Source organism: Oncorhynchus gorbuscha, linkage group LG06 (genome assembly GCF_021184085.1).
Source record: "Oncorhynchus gorbuscha isolate QuinsamMale2020 ecotype Even-year linkage group LG06, OgorEven_v1.0, whole genome shotgun sequence".
NCBI classification, from domain to species: Eukaryota; Metazoa; Chordata; class Actinopteri; order Salmoniformes; family Salmonidae; genus Oncorhynchus; species Oncorhynchus gorbuscha.
In genome coordinates, this window is record NC_060178.1 from 1699321 (window position 1) to 1719837 (window position 20517).

General features: G+C 40.8%; 2 protein-coding genes across 4 annotated transcripts in view; one reads left to right on the plus strand and one right to left on the minus strand.

Annotated features, from left to right (window-relative positions):
• Nucleotides 1-3182: 3182 nt before the first annotated feature.
• neil1 (nei-like DNA glycosylase 1) lies at nt 3183-15880 on the minus strand. Of its 3 annotated transcripts, none has more exons than XM_046352128.1 (10): nt 15753-15880; nt 12474-12709; nt 12079-12327; nt 11643-11762; nt 11153-11378; nt 8793-8886; nt 5359-5480; nt 5126-5153; nt 3711-3772; nt 3183-3630 (listed from the first exon to the last, which is right to left on the minus strand). In XM_046352128.1, exons 2-10 carry the CDS (start codon nt 12692-12694, stop codon nt 3529-3531), a joined length of 1224 nt encoding a protein of 407 aa, XP_046208084.1. In that variant the 5' UTR covers nt 12695-12709; nt 15753-15880; the 3' UTR covers nt 3183-3528. The 3 variants fall into 3 exon arrangements, with proteins under 3 accessions (XP_046208084.1, XP_046208082.1, XP_046208083.1); XM_046352126.1 differs by having other exon boundaries at nt 11213-11378; nt 15766-15788; XM_046352127.1 differs by lacking the exon at nt 15753-15880 and adding an exon at nt 13994-14144.
• Nucleotides 15881-16509: 629 nt separating this feature from the next.
• The window catches only part of sema7a (semaphorin 7A), an 82079-nt gene continuing 78071 nt past the window's right edge, over nt 16510-20517 (plus strand). The window contains exon 1 of the mRNA XM_046352129.1: nt 16510-16848. Coding sequence (XP_046208085.1) covers nt 16764-16848 — 85 coding nt within the window. The 5' untranslated portion in view covers nt 16510-16763. The remainder of the gene's footprint in view (nt 16849-20517) is intronic.

Sequence of the window (20517 nt, forward strand, 5' to 3'; positions counted from 1 at the left end):
CTGTATATGGAATAACACTGTATATGGAATAACACTGTATATGGAATACATATCACTGTATATGGAATACATATCACTGTATATGGAATACATATCACTGTATATGGAATAACACTGTATATGGACTACATATCACTGTATATGGAATACATATCACTGTATATGGAATACATATCACTGTATATGGAATAACACTGTATATGGAATAACACTGTATATGGACTACATATCACTGTATATGGAATACATATCACTGTATATGGAATAACACTGTATATGGAATAACACTGTATATGGACTACATATCACTGTATGTGGACTACATATCACTGTATATGGAATAACACTGTATATGGAATAACACTGTATATGGACTACATATCACTGTATATGGACTACATATCACTGTATATGGAATACATATCACTGTATATGGAATAACACTGTATATGGACTATCACTGTATATGGACTACATATCACTGTATATGGAATACATATCACTGTATATGGAATAACACTGTATATGGAATAACACTGTATATGGACTACATATCACTGTATGTGGACTACATATCACTGTATATGGAATACATATCACTGTATATGGAATAACACTGTATATGGAATACATATCACTGTATATGGAATACATATCACTGTATATGGAATAACACTGTATATGGACTACATATCACTGTATATGGAATACATATCACTGTATATGGACTACATATCACTGTATATGGAATACATATCACTGTATATGGAATACATATCACTGTATATGGACTATCACTGTATATGGAATACATATCACTGTATATGGACTATCACTGTATATGGAATACATATCACTGTATATGGAATACATATCACTGTATATGGAATACATATCACTGTATATGGACTATCACTGTATATGGAATACATATCACTGTATATGGAATACATATCACTGTATATGGAATACATATCACTGTATATGGAATAACACTGTATATGGAATACATATCACTGTATATGGACTACATATCACTGTATATGGAATACATATCACTGTATATGGAATAACACTGTATATGGAATACATATCACTGTATATGGAATAACACTGTATATGGAATACATATCACTGTATATGGACTACATATCACTGTATATGGAATACATATCACTGTATATGGAATACATATCACTGTATATGGAATACATATCACTGTATATGGAATATCACTGTATATGGAATACATATCACTGTATATGGAATACATATCACTGTATATGGAATACATATCACTGTATATGGACTAACACTGTATATGGAATACATATCACTGTATATGGACTACATATCACTGTATATGGAATACATATCACTGTATATGGAATAACACTGTATATGGAATACATATCACTGTATATGGACTACATATCACTGTATATGGAATACATATCACTGTATATGGACTAACACTGTATATGGAATACATATCACTGTATATGGACTAACACTGTATATGGAATACATATCACTGTATATGGAATACATATCACTGTATATGGACTAACACTGTATATGGAATACATATCACTGTATATGGACTACATATCACTGTATATGGAATACATATCACTGTATATGGAATACATATCACTGTATATGGAATACATATCACTGTATATGGACTATCACTGTATATGGAATACATATCACTGTATATGGAATACATATCACTGTATATGGAATACATATCACTGTATATGGACTAACACTGTATATGGAATACATATCACTGTATATGGACTACATATCACTGTATATGGAATACATATCACTGTATATGGAATAACACTGTATATGGAATACATATCACTGTATATGGACTACATATCACTGTATATGGAATACATATCACTGTATATGGACTAACACTGTATATGGAATACATATCACTGTATATGGACTACATATCACTGTATATGGAATACATATCACTGTATATGGAATAACACTGTATATGGAATACATATCACTGTATATGGAATACATATCACTGTATATGGAATACATATCACTGTATATGGACTAACACTGTATATGGAATACATATCACTGTATATGGACTACATATCACTGTATATGGAAACATATCACTGTATATGGAATAACACTGTATATGGAATACATATCACTGTATATGGACTACATATCACTGTATATGGAATACATATCACTGTATATGGACTACATATCACTGTATATGGAATACATATCACTGTATATGGAATAACACTGTATTTGGAATACATATCACTGTATATGGACTACATAACACTGTATATGGAATATCACTGTATATGGACTACATATCACTGTATATGGACTACATAACACTGTATATGGAATACATATCACTGTATATGGAATAACACTGTATATGGAATAACACTGTATATGGAATACATATCACTGTATATGGAATAACACTGTATATGGAATACATATCACTGTATATGGAATGGGGAGGTCAGGTCCAATGTTGACTGTACACCAGAGGGAAAGGGGTTGGGCCTTGTTGACTGTACACCAGAGGGAAAGGGGTTGGGCCTTGTTGACTGTACACCAGAGGGAAAGGGGTTGGGCCTTGTTGACTGTACACCAGAGGGAAAGAGGTTGGGCCTTGTTGACTGTACACCAGAGGGAAAGGGGTTGGGCCTTGTTGACTGTACACCAGAGGGAAAGAGGTTGGGCCTTGTTGACTGTACACCAGAGGGAAAGGTGTTGGGCCTTTCTAGAAACGTTTTAGCAGAAGCTTTTTATCCAAAACGATTCATGCATGAATAAATGTTTACGCATGGCTGGTCCCGGGAATTAAACCCAATATCCTGCCGTTGCAATGCTGTACCAAATGCATGAAAGGCTATTAATCCTTAATGGAGATGTCAGTTATGCCACATTTAACCCTTTATAAAGCACGACAGCTGATATGTAACATTTAATGTAGTGAAGGCTTTAAGCTGATTTTAAAACGGGACCCCATGCATTTTTTTCCTATACATTTCAAATTGAGTTTTGTGGATGTTGTTGAAATAAGTAAATAAATGAAGGATTTATATACTTTAAAACAGCTCTCAATATTCCTTTGCGTCACACAGCACTCAAAGCAAAGCACACCAGAATGATGTCAAATGTTGTTTATTACAAAAAGTACAAAAAGGGGATTTCTCTTGCATAGACCGTTTTATTTTTTAAATGGCCCCATTCAGTAATAGCTCTGTTCCGAACAGCTACTTGCTTGTTCTACCTAGCAGCTTCTGGATTGAAAGCAAAAAAATATAATTTTTGTTTCCTGCATGAAAATTGACAATATTCTTCTAGTCCCACTCCACATCTGTGGGGCTGGAACATGGAGGATTCATAAATCATGACAAATCACATGATGCAGGCAAAGTTGAAGGACAAATTATCAAAAAAGCTTCTCATCTCACTGGACTCTGTACTGGTGCTCTTCTGCTGAGGTCATGTTTACTTCCTCCTTCCTGCCCGTCTCTGAGGAACTTCCTTTTCCTGCACCGTTTCCTTTATGTATTTTGGCTTCATCGTGCTCTCGGAGCGGGCCTTCTTTACCTGATGAGGGATGAGAATGGGAGGCGTGCTCATGTTTTTACTGTACAGTTAAAGTAGCTGGGGAAACAATCCCAACTCACCTTTTTTCCCCCTTTATAATCATGGTCATCCTCTTTCTTCACTATCATCTTTGTTTTGGCATCTAGCGGATGAGAAGAGGAGATCAACCCAATGAATTTAACTTTTTATGACTGCAGGGGCAGTATTGAGTAGCTTGGATGAAAAGGTGCCCATTGTAAAACGGCCAGCTCCTCAGTCGCTAATATATGCATATTATTATTAGTATTGGATAGAAAACACTCTGAAGTTTCCAAAACTGTCAAAATATTGTCTGTGAGTATAACAGAACTGATATTGCAGGCGAAACCCTGAGGAAAATCAAAACAGGAAGTGGCTTCTATTTTGAAAACTCCATGTTCCATAGCCTCACTTTGCTCCATTTAAAGGGATATGAACCAGATTCCTTTCCCTATCGCTTCCTCAAGGTGTCAGTCTTCAGACATAGTTTCAAGCTTTTATTTTGAAAAATGAGCCAGAACGATAACATCGTGTCAAGTGGTCACATGAGTTTTGCTTGCGCAACAGAGTTTGGATAGGTATGGCTTTTCCATCTCCTACTGTGAAAGACATTTGCAGTTGATATATTATCGATTATCTATTTTAAAAACAACCTGAGGATTGATTATAAAAAACGTTTGACATGTTTCTGTGGACATTATGGAAACTATTTGGAATCTGTCTGCGTTGTCGTGACCGCTCTTTCCTGTGGATTTCTGAACATAACACAAACAAACGGAGGTATTTTGGATATAAAAATAATCTTTATGGAACAAAAGGAACATTTGTTGTGTAACTGGGAGTCTTGTGAGTGAAAACATCCGAAGATAAAAGGTAAAAGATTAATTTGATTGCTTTTTTGATTTGTGACCTAGCTACCTGATACTAATAGTACTTAATGTTTTATTGTGCGATCGATAAACTTACACAAACGCTTGGATTGCTTTCGCTGTAAAGCATAATTTCAAAATCTGACACGACAGGTGGATTAACAAAAGGCTAAGCTGTGTTTTCCTATATTGCACTTGTGATTTCGTGAATATAAAAATGTAGCGCTATGCTATTCAGCGGTTGCTGATGACACTTATCCCGATAGTGGGATTGCAGCCATGACAAGTTAAACTGGTATTACTGATGCATTCTATACCGCCAGTCAGTTTCTTAGGACTGGCCTTGTTAACCACTAACTAGAGTAAGAGACTGTTGGATTGTGGGAGGGTTCTCTAGGACTGGCCTTGTTAACCACTAACTAGAGTAAGAGGCTGTTGGATTGTGGAAGGTTCTCTAGGACTGGCCTTGTTAACCGCTAACTAGAGTAAGAGACTGTTGGATTGTGGGAGGGTTCTCTAGGACTGGCCTTGTTAACCACTAACTGGAGTAAGAGACTGTTGGATTGTAGAAGGGGTCTCTTCTTTTTTAGGCTCTGCTAGTGCCTCACCTTTAGGAGCCATGGGACCTGGATCTCCCTGAAACCAGACAAAACAATCACATTACATGTCTAAAAGGTGTGTGTGTGTGTGTGTGTGTGTGTGTGTGTGTGTGTGTGTGTGTGTGTGTGTGTGTGTGTGTGTGTGTGTGTGTGTGTGTGTGTGTGTGTGTGTGTGTGTGTGTGTGTGTGTGTGTGTGTGTGTGTGTGTGTGTGTGTGTGTGTGTGTGTGTGTGTGTGTTCACCTTGAACCACATAGTTCTGCCGTTGTGATCTCTTACGGACTTCATCCCCTCCACATAGTAACACTGGAGCCACGATTTAAAGTCAGTGTAGTCCATTTTCTCTGGGTCGTAACCTTTACCACCTAATAACACAATACATATTAATCAAATATAGCCTTAATCTCTGGGTCGTAACCACTAATAAAATATAGCCTTGTTCTCTGGGTCGTAACCACTAATAAAATATAGCCTTGTTCTCTGGGTCGTAACCACTAATAAAATATAGCCTTGTTCTCTGGGTCGTAACCACTAATAAAATATAGCCTTGTTCTCTGGGTCGTAACCACTAATAAAATATAGCCTTGTTCTCTGGGTCGTAACCACTAATAAAATATAGCCTTGTTCTCTGGGTCGTAACCACTAATAAAATATAGCCTTGTTCTCTGGGTCGTAACCACTAATAAAATATAGCCTTGTTCTCTGGGTCGTAACCACTAATAAAATATAGCCTTGTTCTCTGGGTCGTAACCACTAATAAAATATAGCCTTGTTCTCCGGGTCGTAACCACTAATAAAATATAGCCTTGTTCTCCGGGTCGTAACCACTAAGAAAATATAGCCTTGTTCTCCGGGTCGTAACCACTAAGAAAATATAGCCTTGTTCTCCGGGTCGTAACCACTAAGAAAATATAGCCTTGTTCTCCGGGTCGTAACCACTAATAAAATATAGCCTTGTTCTCTGGGTCGTAACCACTAATAAAATATAGCCTTGTTCTCTGGGTCGTAACCACTAATAAAATATAGCCTTATTCTCCGGGTCGTAACCACTAAGAAAATATAGCCTTGTTCTCTGGGTCGTAACCACTAATAAAATATAGCCTTATTCTCCGGGTCGTAACCACTAAGAAAATATAGCCTTGTTCTCTGGGTCGTAACCACTAATAAAATATAGCCTTGTTCTCTGGGTCGTAACCACTAAGAAAATATAACCTTATTCTCTGGGTCGTAACCACTAATAAAATATAGCCTTATTCTCTGGGTCGTAACCTTTACCACCTAATAACAGTCATACTGGGAAGGAATCCTAGAAATAGAACCAGAAACCAGAACAGTAGCCTGAATGGTTCTATTCTAAAAGACAGGAAATGAGCAAGGCTCTGAAACATTGTATTCTATAGAAAAGGTTTGTGGTCATACGCACATCCTTTAAAAAAAAAATAAGTGTTGGGCTAATGAAGAATACCAGTATAGAACAAGGCCCTCATACTGTTAAACATACTGTAGGTGCTGGGCTAATGAAGAATACCAGTATAGAACAAGGCCCTCATACTGTTAAACATACTGTAGGTGCTGGGCTAATGAAGAATACCAGTATAGAACAAGGCCCTCATACTGTTAAACATACTGTAGGTGCTGGGCTAATGAAGAATACCAGTATAGAACAAGGCCCTCATACTGTTAAAAACATACTGTAGGTGCTGGGCTAATGAAGAATACCAGTATAGAACAAGGCCCTCATACTGTTAAAAACATACTGTAGGTGCTGGGCTAATGAAGAATACCAGTACAGAAGAAGAAGGCCCTCACACTGTTAAAAACATACTGTAGGTGCTGGGCTAATGAAGAATACCAGTATAGAACAACAAGGCCCTCATACTGTTAAACATAATGTAGGTGCTGGGCTAATGAAGAATACCAGTACAGAAGAAGGCCCTCACACTGTTAAAAACATACTGTAGGTGCTGGGCTAATGAAGAATACCAGTATAGAACAAGGCCCTCATACTGTTAAACATAATGTAGGTGCTGGGCTAATGAAGAATACCAGTACAGAAGAAGAAGGCCCTCACACTGTTAAAAACATACTGTAGGTGCTGGGCTAATGAAGAATACCAGTACAGAAGAAGAAGGCCCTCACACTGTTAAACATACTGTAGGTGCTGGGCTAATGAAGAATACCAGTACAGAACAAGGCCCTCATACTGTTAAACATACTGTAGGTGCTGGGCTAATGAAGAATACCAGTATAGAACAAGGCCCTCATACTGTTAAACATACTGTAGATGCTGGGCTAATGAAGAATACCAGTATAGAACAAGGCCCTCATACTGTTAAACATACTGTAGGTGCTGGGCTAATGAAGAATACCAGTATAGAACAAGGCCCTCATACTGTTAAACATACTGTAGGTGCTGGGCTAATGATTTTGATAATCATTTTGTAAATAAACTGAGCAAAAAGAAGAAACGTCCTCATTGTCAACATTTACTTTCAGCAAACTGAACATGTGCAAATATTTGTATGAACATAAGATTCGACAAATTGAGACAAACTGAACACGTTCCACAGACATGTGACTAAATGGAATAGTGTGTCCCTGAACAAAGAATACAGTCAGTACTGGTGTGGAAGAAGTACTGCAGTGCCCATGGACTGCACCAGACAGTTCTTGCTGTGAGAACATACCAAGGCACCTGCAAGTTCCCAGACATTTCTGGGGGGGAATGGCCCTAGCCCTCACCCTCCGATCTAAGGTCCCAGACGGTCCACAGGTGCATGTTCATTAATTGTTTATGGTTCATTGAACAAGCATGGGAAACAGTGTTTAAACCCTTTACAATGAAGATCTGTGCAGTTATTTGGATTTTTAAGAAAGTATCTTTGAAAGATAGTGTTGTTTTCTTTTTGTTGTTGCTGAGTTTATATATTGTCTGTAACTACTACACCTGCCCATCTCATTGATATCAAATTATTAGAGATACACATTGTTTTTGAATGTGGTCATGTGAGGTGAAATGTGTATATTGCTTTAAATAGTGTGAGGGCCTTCTTTGTTCTTTAGTTGTATTGTATTCCAACAATATGTTTCATATCACGAACAAACATTACAAAAACAGCGAGGAAGCGTGAGCTTTACCACCTAATAAAGGTCATCGGGCAGAGGGAACAACAGTGTTTCCTCTAAATGTTATTAGCCGTGGCGGTCAGCACTGGTGACTTCTTAAAAGGACCTTCTCCCCCCAGTGTTTGGGGGGGGGTGGGGGGGTGGGGGGTTGTGGGCCCCACCCCCAGGTGGCTTATGATGTGTTAATATGCCACGGCAACTAAAAAACTGAATTACAGTAAATTAGGTTTAAAAATAGGAAACTGAACAGGAAATTAAAAAACAAAATGACGGTAAACTTGAGGTCACTATGGTTACCAATCTCTTTCCTTTGTCCAGGAGCTGTTGATTCATAACGTTACATGGTTGGTGGTCACGTAAAATGACTCGTGTGTCTGTCAGGAAATTGAGACTTGTAATAGGTAGGTTTAACAAGCCAAATTAGGGTCATTTTTATGAGAGATTGTTCCAGTTCAGTTAAACACAGTCAGCAGTGATACTGCACCCAACAGCAGAGCCATACTGTACACAACTTGATAGTTAATGGGAAAACTGTGAGTATATTATTGTACCTAACTTGATGACCTCCAGAGGTACTGTGTGACAGAGACGGAGCAGGTCTGGAGTCTCACTCTCATCCTCCTTCACAGCAGCTCTGTCTGAGATCTGATCAACACAGGAAACAGTAGTTAGTGGATATATGAATAACAGAAAGACTACCGCGTAGCAGCATGCTATCAGCTATACCGCGTAGCAGCATGCTATCAGCTATACGGCGTAGCATCATGCTATCAGCTATACGGCGGAGCATCATGCTATACCGCGTAGCATCATGCTATCAGCTATACCGCGTAACATCATGCTATCAACTATACCGCGTAGCATCATGCTAACAGCTATACGGCGTAGCATCATGCTATCAACTATACCGCGTAGCATCATGCTATCAACTATACCGCGTAGCATCATGCTATCAGCTATACGGCGTAGCATCATGCTATCAGCTATACGGCGTAGCATCATGCTATCAGCTATACGGCGTAGCATCATGCTATCAGCTATACGGCGTAGCATCATGCTATCAGCTATACCGCGTAGCATCACGCTATCAGCTATACGGCGTAGCATCACGCTATCAGCTATACGGCGTAGCATCACGCTATCAGCTATACGGCGTAGCATCATGCTATCAGCTATACGGCGTAGCATCATGCTATCAGCTATACCGCGGAGCATCATGCTATCAGCTATACCGCGGAGCATCATGCTATCAGCTATACCGCGGAGCATCATGCTATCAGCTATACCGCGTAGCATCATGCTATCAGCTATACCGCGTAGCATCATGCTATCAGCTATACCGCGTAGCATCATGCTATCAGCTATACCGCGTAGCATCATGCTATCAGCTATACCGCGTAGCATCGTGCTATCAGCTAAACCGCGGAGCATCGTGCTATCAGCTATACCGCGGAGCATCGAGCTATCAGCTATACCGCGGAGCATCATGCTATCAGCTATACGGCGGAGCATCATGCTATCAGCTATACCGTGGAGCATCATGCTATCAGCTATACCGCGTAGCATCATGCTATCAGCTATACCGCGGAGCATCATGCTAGCAGCTATACCGCGTAGCATCATGCTATCAGCTATACCGCGGAGCAGCATGCTATCAGCTATAAAGTACAGTAAAGTAACTTTTGGTTTACCCAAACTCAGTAATGTAATCTGATTACATTCAGTTACTTTTAGATTACTTTCCCCTCAAGAGGCATTAGAAGTAGACAACAATGTATGTTACCAATTGAACAACATCTATTGCAGGATAAATCCATGTTAAAGTTTACATAGCTGGCCATATATGGATGTTAAAGTTTACATAGCTGGCCATATATGGATGTTAAATTTACATAGCTGGCCATATATGGATGTTAAATTTACATAGCTGGCCATATATGGATGTTAAATTTACATAGCTGGCCATATATGGATGTTAAATTTACATAGCTAGCCATATATGGATGTTAAAGTTTACTTGAAGGGTTGGTTATGTAGGATTCATCACTTTCTACTACATATAATAATACTATTCAATTATATCTTTACATGAATATATATAATTTACAAGTCCAAAAATGGATGAAGCAAATACAGATTGCGTATTGATGTATTTTATCAGCATGAATTAAAAGCCCCACGTTTATTCCACAGGCTGGGATCTGCACTATGAAGCTGTTACACATGTGGCTGGCCATTGGTTGACAGGCAGGTTAAACTTCTTCATTTCAACCATCATTGGGTTCAAATACACATTTAGATTTGTGAACAGCCGTCCACAACCCGTAAGGCGCAAATAGCTAAAATGAGAGAGCAGCAGTGTGATTCACATCAATGCACTATGTAGATATCAATAATAAGTGATATCCGTATCGCCGTAGACTACACCACTGCTGTCATCCTTTACCTCCAAGCGTTTATTCAAGTTGGATAATCTTAAAATGACGACAGCAGTCACACACCATTGGAAGACATCGCTTGGACTGCAGCCTACAAAAGCCTATTCCTGCTCTTTCCCCACAATCCATCAAACACATTTGATGGGTCATCATAGGGGTCTCTGACATCATAGGGGTCTCTGACATCATAGGGGTCTCTGACATCATAGTGTAGCATTTCGCTACACTCGCATTAACATCTGCTAACCATGTGTATGTGACAAATAAAATTTGATTTGATTGGTGGTCAGACTCGCTCAGGTGAAACTTGTACTTTTTTTCAATGCTGATTTGAATGTCTTTGAGAAAACAGAAGTGTCAGGTATTTTTTTTCTCTCGCAAACATCCTTTCTGAATTTAAAAGTAATCATCTAGTTTTTCCAAAAGTATCTAATCTGATTACAATATTTTTGCTGGTAACGGATTACAGTTACCGGTTTTTGTAATCCCTTAAATGTAATGCAATGGCCAGTGAACCTGGCCTGCCCTCTCACTTCTCTGTCGGTGACCTCCTCTTTGACCTCGGTGTCTGTGACCTCCTCTTTGACCTCGGTGTCTGTGACCTCCTCTTTAACAACGGACTTCCGGTCCTCGTCAGACAGATGTGTTTGAAGTCCTTCCAGAACCGTCCGTGCCTTCACAAAGGGAGGGATGTTTAATCTAAAAGCATGGAATAAAGAGTAACTCAATTTACGCTCATTGTATCAGAAAAAGGTCTATTTCTCACAAGAATGAAGAATTATAGGGAATTTCAATTCATCAGGGAAGGAAAGAAATGTCATAGCTGGCAAATGTGCTTGTACAACAATGGTGTTTGGTAGTTTCGTTTTTGACTCACAATAGCCGACAACACATGGTTCTAATAGTAAAACAATCTCATAGTCTAAAATCAGGCTTAACATAGATGTCGGGGCAGTGGGTCACCTAAAGAGGATCTCAGCTCTCAGGTAGTTGCCAATGCCGTTAAAGTACTTCTGGTTCAACAGAACCTCACAGACGGGCCGGTCGAACGCTCTGTCAGACAGGTGGGAAAGGACATTCTCCCTGGAACAGAAACGACGTACGGCAATGTAGAACAATGGTCATATAGTCACATCCACTACAAAATGTACCATCTGAACCCTGAAACCTTGGGTTACCATCTGAACTGATGGTGGGAGGATTTGTAGACAACAAACAAGAAGAGGTGATTTAGAGAATACAGTTTTAATGTTGATGTTTGGCACTATACCCTGTTGCTCTAATATGATCTAATCCCAAGGGATCTGTAGCCCATGTTGTTCTAATAGTATCTAACCCCACTGTGTAACGCTGATCCATTTCATCTCCTATTAGGTTCTGGAGTTTGAACAATGGCTACCTGTAGCTCAGGTACTCAAACATGATACAGGGCCCTCGGTTGGGTTGCCAGGTCCCGTTGGGTTGCCAGCTGCCAAAGCGGCGTGTGTCCACAAAGCTCAGAACCCTACAGGGCTTCTCATTGGTGTAGAACCGCAGGTGGGAATGTTTAGGAAGCTCCGCCTCCGTGGTGAAACGGAAGAATCCAGACATTCCGAAACGGAAGACGATGTCCATGGCCTGGACCTGGTTGACCTGACCGGTCTTCCCCCTGACAATATAATAGAATGGTATTTAAATTCTCCATCTTTCAAAGCAACTTCATATTTTTGGTCCACCACCACAAAAAAAACACAGTAACCTTGAACCAGTAACCTTGTGGTGACTATTCCGCCTCTTAACTTTTCGGTTACCTACCGCCTGCATCTCCCCTGGGCAGAGTCACTCTTCTGGGGGGTTAGAGTGAGGCGGACCTCCTTGCCTCTGGAGGTGGCGATGATGGTGTAGGCCGGGCAGGAGAAGGAGACCTCAGGGTTCTTACTGACCTCTGATTTTTGTACTGGGCCGGTGAAGACCACTCCCCCACACATCCTGTTGACAAACAGACTGGCCAAGTGTAACTCTGGACCCTCGGGCATGGTGGTGGTGTGGTTCTGAAGAAGAGATAGACAGAGAGACAAATAGAGAGGGACAGTAGATAGAGAGAGACAGGGGTAGGAGAGGGACAGGAGACACAGCAGGACAGAGAGAGACAGGGGTAGGAGAGGGACAGGAGACAGCGGGACAGAGAGAGAGAGACAGGGGTAGGAGAGGGACAGGAGACAGCGGGACAGAGAGAGAGACAGGGGTAGGAGAGGGACAGAGAGAGAGACAGGGGTAGGAGAGGGACAGGAGACACAGCGGGACAGAGAGAGAGAGAGACAGGGGTAGGAGAGGGACAGGAGACACAGCAGGACAGGAGACACAGCAGGACAGAGAGACAGGAGACACAGCAGGACAGAGAGAGAGACAGGGGTAGGAGAGGGACAGAGAGAGACAGGGGTAGGAGAGGGACAGGAGACACAGCAGGACAGAGAGAGACAGGGGTAGGAGAGGGACAGGAGACACAGCAGGACAGAGAGAGAGACAGGGGTAGGAGAGGGACAGGAGACACAGCAGGACAGAGAGAGAGAGAGACAGGAGACACAGCAGGACAGAGAGAGACAGGAGACACAGCAGGACAGAGAGAGAGACAGGGGTAGGAGAGGGACAGAGAGAGAGACAGGGGTAGGAGAGGGACAGGAGACACAGCAGGACAGAGAGAGACAGGGGTAGGAGAGGGACAGGAGACACAGCAGGACAGAGAGAGAGAGACAGGGGTAGGAGAGGGACAGGAGACACAGCAGGACAGAGAGAGAGAGAGACAGGAGACACAGCAGGACAGAGAGAGAGAGAGACAGGGGCAGAGACGGAAACGGAACAGATCGAGAGAAACGGGGACAGATAGAGAACAACAAGGGGACCAAATAGAGGACAGGAATCAGTCTCTACACGCACTATGGGCAGATCAACTATGTAACCAAAGTCAATGTATCTGTGATGTAACGTTAGTTAGCTAACTAACTTGGAAGCTAACTTTCACATTTTTTAATTAACAGTGTTGACATGTCTTGCGATTTGTAACAGGCAATAACTAATTTACGGGTAACTTGCATGCAAAGCTATAAACAAAAGTTACTGTTAACTTGCATGAATGGACATGAGTTAGCTGGCACATGGATGTTACCAAACAAGAAGTTATGTAACGTCGTTCTGCGGTCACTAAATTAGATAGTTGTGTGCTTCAAATATCGTACCTTGCTAACTTACACACGTTGTTGTTGGACATGTTATACAATTATAAATTATATTTCCCAGTTTATATCAATGAACAATGTTTATGACGAATATTTGTTTACCTGTGCGCTGGGAACTGCGAGGGGAACTCACGTCAACACACCAACAGAGTGAACATGCTTGGTCGACCAGCAGCATTACTAAACTAGACTAATGGCAGATGGGACTTGTAGTCCCAACAGAGTGAACATGCTTGGTCGAACAGCAGCATTACTAAACTAGACTAATGGCAGATGGGACTTGTAGTCCCAACAGAGTGAACATGCTTGGTCGACCAGCAGCATTACTAAACTAGACTAATGACAGATGGGACTTGTAGTCCCAACAGAGTGAACATGCTTGGTCGACCAGCAGCATTACTAAACTAGACTAATGGCAGATGGGACTTGTAGTCCCAACAGAGTGAACATGCTTGGTCGACCAGCAGCATTACTAAACTAGACTAATGGCAGATGGGACTTGTAGTCCCAACAGAGTGAACATGCTTGGTCGACCAGCAGCATTACTAAACTAGACTAATGGCAGATGGGACTTGTAGTCCCAACAGAGTGAACATGCTTGGTCGACCAGCAGCATTACTAAACTAGACTAATGGCAGATGGGACTTGTAGTCCCAACAGAGTGAACATGCTTGGTCGACCAGCAGCATTACTAAACTAGACTAATAGCAGATGGGACTTGTAGTCCCAACAGAGTGAACATGCTTGGTCGACCAGCAGCATTACTAAACTAGACTAATGGCAGATGGGACTTGTAGTCCCAACAGAGTGAACATGCTTGGTCGACCAGCAGCATTACTAAACTAGACTAATGGCAGATGGGACTTGTAGTCCCAACAGAGTGAACATGCTTGGTCGACCAGCAGCATTACTAAACTAGACTAATGGCAGATGGGACTTGTAGTCCCAACAGAGTGAACATGCTTGGTCGACCAGCAGCATTACTAAACTAGACTAATAGCAGATGGGACTTGTAGTCCCAACAGAGTGAACATGCTTGGTCGACCAGCAGCATTACTAAACTAGACTAATGGCAGATGGGACTTGTAGTTCCACATCACAACGTTATCAAATCGGATCAATTGTAATGTTTTAGAAAGACAAATGTTTAAATATACAAAACACACATTTTAAAATGGTAATTATTTTTCAAGCACATACATAAACAGATGTAGACATGAATTTGTAAGTCGCTCTGGATAAGAGCGTCTGCTAAATGACTTAAATGTAAATGTTAAATGTAAATACATCATCAGATTAACAGCATATTAATCATGCAAAAAACATGTTCAAATGACCATGGTCCACTCACTAAACATTTACAACATTCTTCCTTACACATGATATTCTACACATCACAATGTCCATCTGGCACTTTTGATTGACTTTAGTGTGTGATCCATTCGACGTGGAGATTTTGTCTGAGATGGCAAAATCGTGGCATAGTGGTGCGTTCACCACACCTGGGAACTCAGAAAAATACGAGGTCAAATCATGACATCAATGATCTTCAGGTCGGAAAGTCTGAGCTCCAGAAAGAGGCCCAGAGTTCCCGAGTTGGTATTCTGAGTTGTTTGACAGTTCAAAACGATTTTCCCAGTCCGAGCTAGTTATTTCGGAGTTCCCAGTTGTCGTGAACGCACCGAGGTCTGAGATGTTTTGAACGCGGCATAAAATGGTTAAAATCATAGTATATGCATGGTCTCCTCTGCCCAGATGCTGGTTCAATGTGTAGCTAGCGAAACTTAACATTTTCACCAAAGTGCTGTTTTCAGCAAGAAAACTTTAATTCAAAGATGGTGGAAAAAATAAGGTGGTTTACTTAGGCCGTTTACCACTGAAGAAAAATGGTCAATTTTCCTGTCTGTGTCGGTGGGCATTTCCTCTCTCATGTGAGGACTGCTTTCTGTTTCTCCATGATATCTGGCTTCCAGTTGGCTCTGGTCTAATTTATCGAGGGAGTTATTTTACGCTCAGTTAGTTATTGGGGCAATGCAGGGAGGGTGGAGCTCCCTTCTCAAATCAAACAGTAATCTAAAAACTCGTTTTCATTGGGAAAGCAGATCAAGTGTTTTTATCAAAAAGCAATCACATGTGGAAAACACCGAATCGTAATAATTACTACACAATTAATGTTATTTTATTTTATTTTTTGAACCGACTTCGCCATCTAACAGAACAGGGCACCTTCGTCCGAATACAATCAACATTAAACTGCATGCAAAAACACGCTTTAATGATCAAGCAGCGACATTTAATCCAATAGTCTCTTCCCCACCCGCAACTATAACAAATAAAATGATGGGAGTCGGGTGTCTCGCTTCTCTCTACGGTCTTTGTTCGCGTTTCCCTGGCAACAACACGTTATCGTGTGGTTGTTTTTAGCCATCTGGGGCGTTTCATTGGTTGACTTGGTCTTTATCCACACGGATCTATCAATCACTCAGCTGACTAGTCACGGCAGGCGACAACATATTGGCTCACCTTATCTAAATAACCAAGATACAAATAAATATACCTTTTTTTGTTATTTTAGTAGTAACGTTAGATTTTGTAATGTGATGGGTAGTTATTTTATAAGTGTTTTATTTTAGTAGTAACGTTAGATTTATAATGGGACAAAAACGTTGAACCCGGAGTGAAGGGAGGCGGGATTACAAGCCCCTCCCTCTTCCTTCGGGGACGACTCTGTTAGTTCCCAGTGTTTGCGATGAACGGAGACGGACAGCAACGTATTCATTTCCACGTTCATCATGATTCCAACCCATTTGCCGTCATGGGCAACACCAATGAATTATTCTGAGTAGTTTGACCGCAAAATCAACGCATAAAAATGAATTTGCTTGTTTTTCTTGCTTTGATTAATTTTCCATTTATCCGAGGTGTGAGGGATATACCAAGACTCATCTTGAGACAAGGTAAGTACATGTATTCTGTGACTGCTGCTGCACACACGGCACCTGTTCATTAACTGTAACAATTTTGCAACGAAGGCTGTCCTGTCTGATTCAAAGTGTCAATAATATAATTATAATAATGTATTACCGTTGTAAAACGATTTTCATTACATAATAATAATCCCAAAGTGCAAAAAAATATAAACATTTATAATTAAATTTAAAATAAATGTCAAAAATAAATATATATTTATATATATCGAACCATATCATAAAAGCAACAATCAAAGTCTAGGAGGAAGGGTAGTCAGATCAAGATCAGTCCCAACCCAATGTAACCCCTTTTAAACATCATGTGTTTGAGCTACAAAACTTAACTGGGGCTGAGCTAGAGCTGTATTTGTGAGACAAGAGCAGATCCTTAACTGGCCCAGGTCTTTTTTACATTTTGTTTTATAAAAACATCTTTAGATTCAGAATGGTTTGAGCTACAGACTATTAAAAGTTATCTATGGAAAGCTGAGACTCACAAACACTTAACATGTTCTGATCTATGACTCCCAGAAAGTACACAGGAGTCGTTAAAAGGTAGGCGGTTCTTCTACATAGGAGATCCCAGGTCATAGTGTCTATATTTTTTTTATTTTATTTGATTTAATTTCACCTTTATTTAACCAGGTAGGCAAGTTGAGAACAAGTTCTCATTTACAACTGTGACCTGGCCAAGATAAAGCAAAGCAGTTCGACACATACAACGACACAGAGTTACACATGGAGTAAAACAAACATACAGTCAATAATACAGTAGAAACAAGTCTATATACGATGTGAGCAAATGAGGTGAGATAAGGGAGGTAAAGGCAATAAATAGGCCATGGTGGCAAAGTAAATACAATATAGCAAGTAAAACCCTGGAATGGTAGATTTACAATGGAAGAATGTGCAAAGTACAAATAAAAATAATGGGGTGCAAAGGAGCAAAATAAATAAATAAATTAAATACAGTTGGGAAAGAGGTAGTTGTTTGGGCTAAATTATAGGTGGGCTATGTACAGGTGCAGTAATCTGTGAGCTGCTCTGACAGCTGGTGCTTAAAGCTAGTGAGGGAGATAAGTGTTTCCAGTTTCAGAGATTTTTGTAGTTCGTTCCAATCATTGGCAGCAGAGAACTGGAAGGAGGCAAGTTTAGAACAAGTTCTCATTTACAATTGCGACCTGGCCAATATAAAGCAAAGCAGTTCGACACATACAACAACACAGAGTTACACTTGGAATAAACACACATACAGTCAATAATACAGTAGAAACAAGTCTATATGCAATGTGAGCAAATGAGGTGAGATAAGGGAGGTAAAGGCAATCAATAGGCCATGGTGGTGAAGTAAAATATAGCACTGGAATCGTAGATTTGAGAGTAGATGAGTGTGCAAAGTAGAAATACTGGGGTGCAAAGGAGCTAAATAAATAAATATAGTAGGGGAAGAGGGTAGTTGTTTGGGCTATTTATAGATGGGCAAATTTTTTTGCTGGGGTCTTGGGACTGATAGGATTAAGGACTCTACTTTAACCCTCTAGAGTGGATGTCCGCACCCCTCCAGACATCTAATTAGCATCATAAAAACATCCCCATTAATAATCTGTCAGATTAAGATGGAGAGAGAGATTTATCCACCACATCCCCATTAATAATCTGTCAGATTAAGATGGAGAGAGATCTATCCACCACATCCCCATTAATAATCTGTCAGATTAAGATGGAGAGAGAGATCTATCCATCCCCATTAATAATCTGTCAGATTAAGATGGAGAGAGAGATCTATCCCCATTGAATAATCTGTCAGATTAAGATGGAGAGAGAGATCTATCCACCACATCCCCAGATTAAGATGAATAATCTGTCAGATTAAGATGGAGAGAGAGATCTATCCACCACATCCCCATGAATAATCTGTCATCCCCATTAATAATCTGTCAGATTAAGATGGAGAGAGAGATCTATCCACCACATCCCCATTAATAATCTGTCAGATTAAGATGGAGAGAGAGATCTATCCACCACATCCCCATTAATAATCTGTCAGAGATCTATCCACCACATCCCCATGAATAATTAAGATGGATCTATCCACCACATCCCCATTAATAATCTGTCAGATTAAGAGAGAGATCTATCCACCATTAATAATCTGTCATCCCCATTAATAATCTGTCAGATTAAGATGGAGAGAGAGATCTATCCACCACATCCCCATTAATAATCTGTCAGATCTATCCACCACATCCCCATTAATAATCTGTCAGATTAAGATGGAGAGAGAGATCTATCCACCACATCCCCATTAATAATCTGTCAGATTAAGATGGAGAGAGATCTATCCACCACATCCGCCGATCTCGCACTTCCGCATCTGCAGTGAAAAGTGAGAACCAGAGCGGCGTTTGTCAGACCAGGAGACGTCCGAAAGATCGGACGTCTCGCAAAGTTGTCTTGCGTCCGAACGGTTACACACTATTATGAGGGAGGAGAGGGAGAGAGCGAATTAGAGAGAGCATACTTAAATTCACACAGGACACCGGATAAGACAGGATAAATACTCCAGATATAACAAACTGACCCTAGCCCCCCGACACATAAACTACTGCAGCATAAATACTGGAGGCTGAGACAGGAGGGTTTGGGAGACACTGTGGCCCCATCCGACGATACCAGGGCCAACCAGGCAGGATATAACTCCACCCACTTTGCCAAAGCACAGCCCCCCACACCACTAGAGGGAAATCTTCAAAACACCAATTTACTACTGAGTATAGCCTACAAAGATCTCCCCAACCACAAGAAACCCGAGAAGGGCGCCAACCCAGACAGGAAGATCACATCAGTGACTCAACCCACTCAAGTGATGCACCCCTTCTAGGGACGACATGAAAGAGCCCTAGTAAGCCAGTGACTCAGCCCCTGTAATAGGGTTTAGAGGCAGAGAATCCCAGTGGAGAGAGGGGAACCGGCCAGGAAGAGACAGCAAGGGCGGTTCGTTGCTCCAGAGCCTTTCCGTTCACCTTCCCACTCCTGGGCCAGACTACACTCAATCATATGACCCACTGAAGAGATGAGTCTTCAATAAAGACTTAAAGGTTGAGACTGAGTCTGGGTCTCTCACATGGGTAGAGAAAGCCCTGACTCCAGCTGTTTGCTTAGAAATTCTAGGGACAATTAGGAGGCCTGCGTCTTGTGACCGTAGCGTACGTGTAGGTATGTATGGCAGGACCAAATCAGAGAGATAGGTAGGAGCAAGCCCATGTAATGCTTTGTAGGTTAGCAGTAAAACCTTGAAATCAGCCCTAGCCTTAACAGGAAGCCAGTGTAGAGAGGCTAGGACTGGAGTAATGTGATCACATTTTTTGGTTCTAGTCAGGATTCTAGCAGCCGTATTTAGCACTAACTGAAGTTTATTTAGTGCTTTATCCGGGTAGCCGGAAAGTAGAGCATTGCAGTGGTCTAACCTTGAAGTAACAAAAGCATGGATACATTTTTCAGCATCATTTTTGGATAGAAAGTTTCAGATTTTTGCAATGTTACGAAGATGGAAAAAAGCTGTCCTTGAAACAGTCTTGATATGTTCGTCAAAAGAGAGATCAGGGTCCAGAGTAATGCTGAGGTCCTTCACAGTTTTATTTGAGACGACTGTACAAC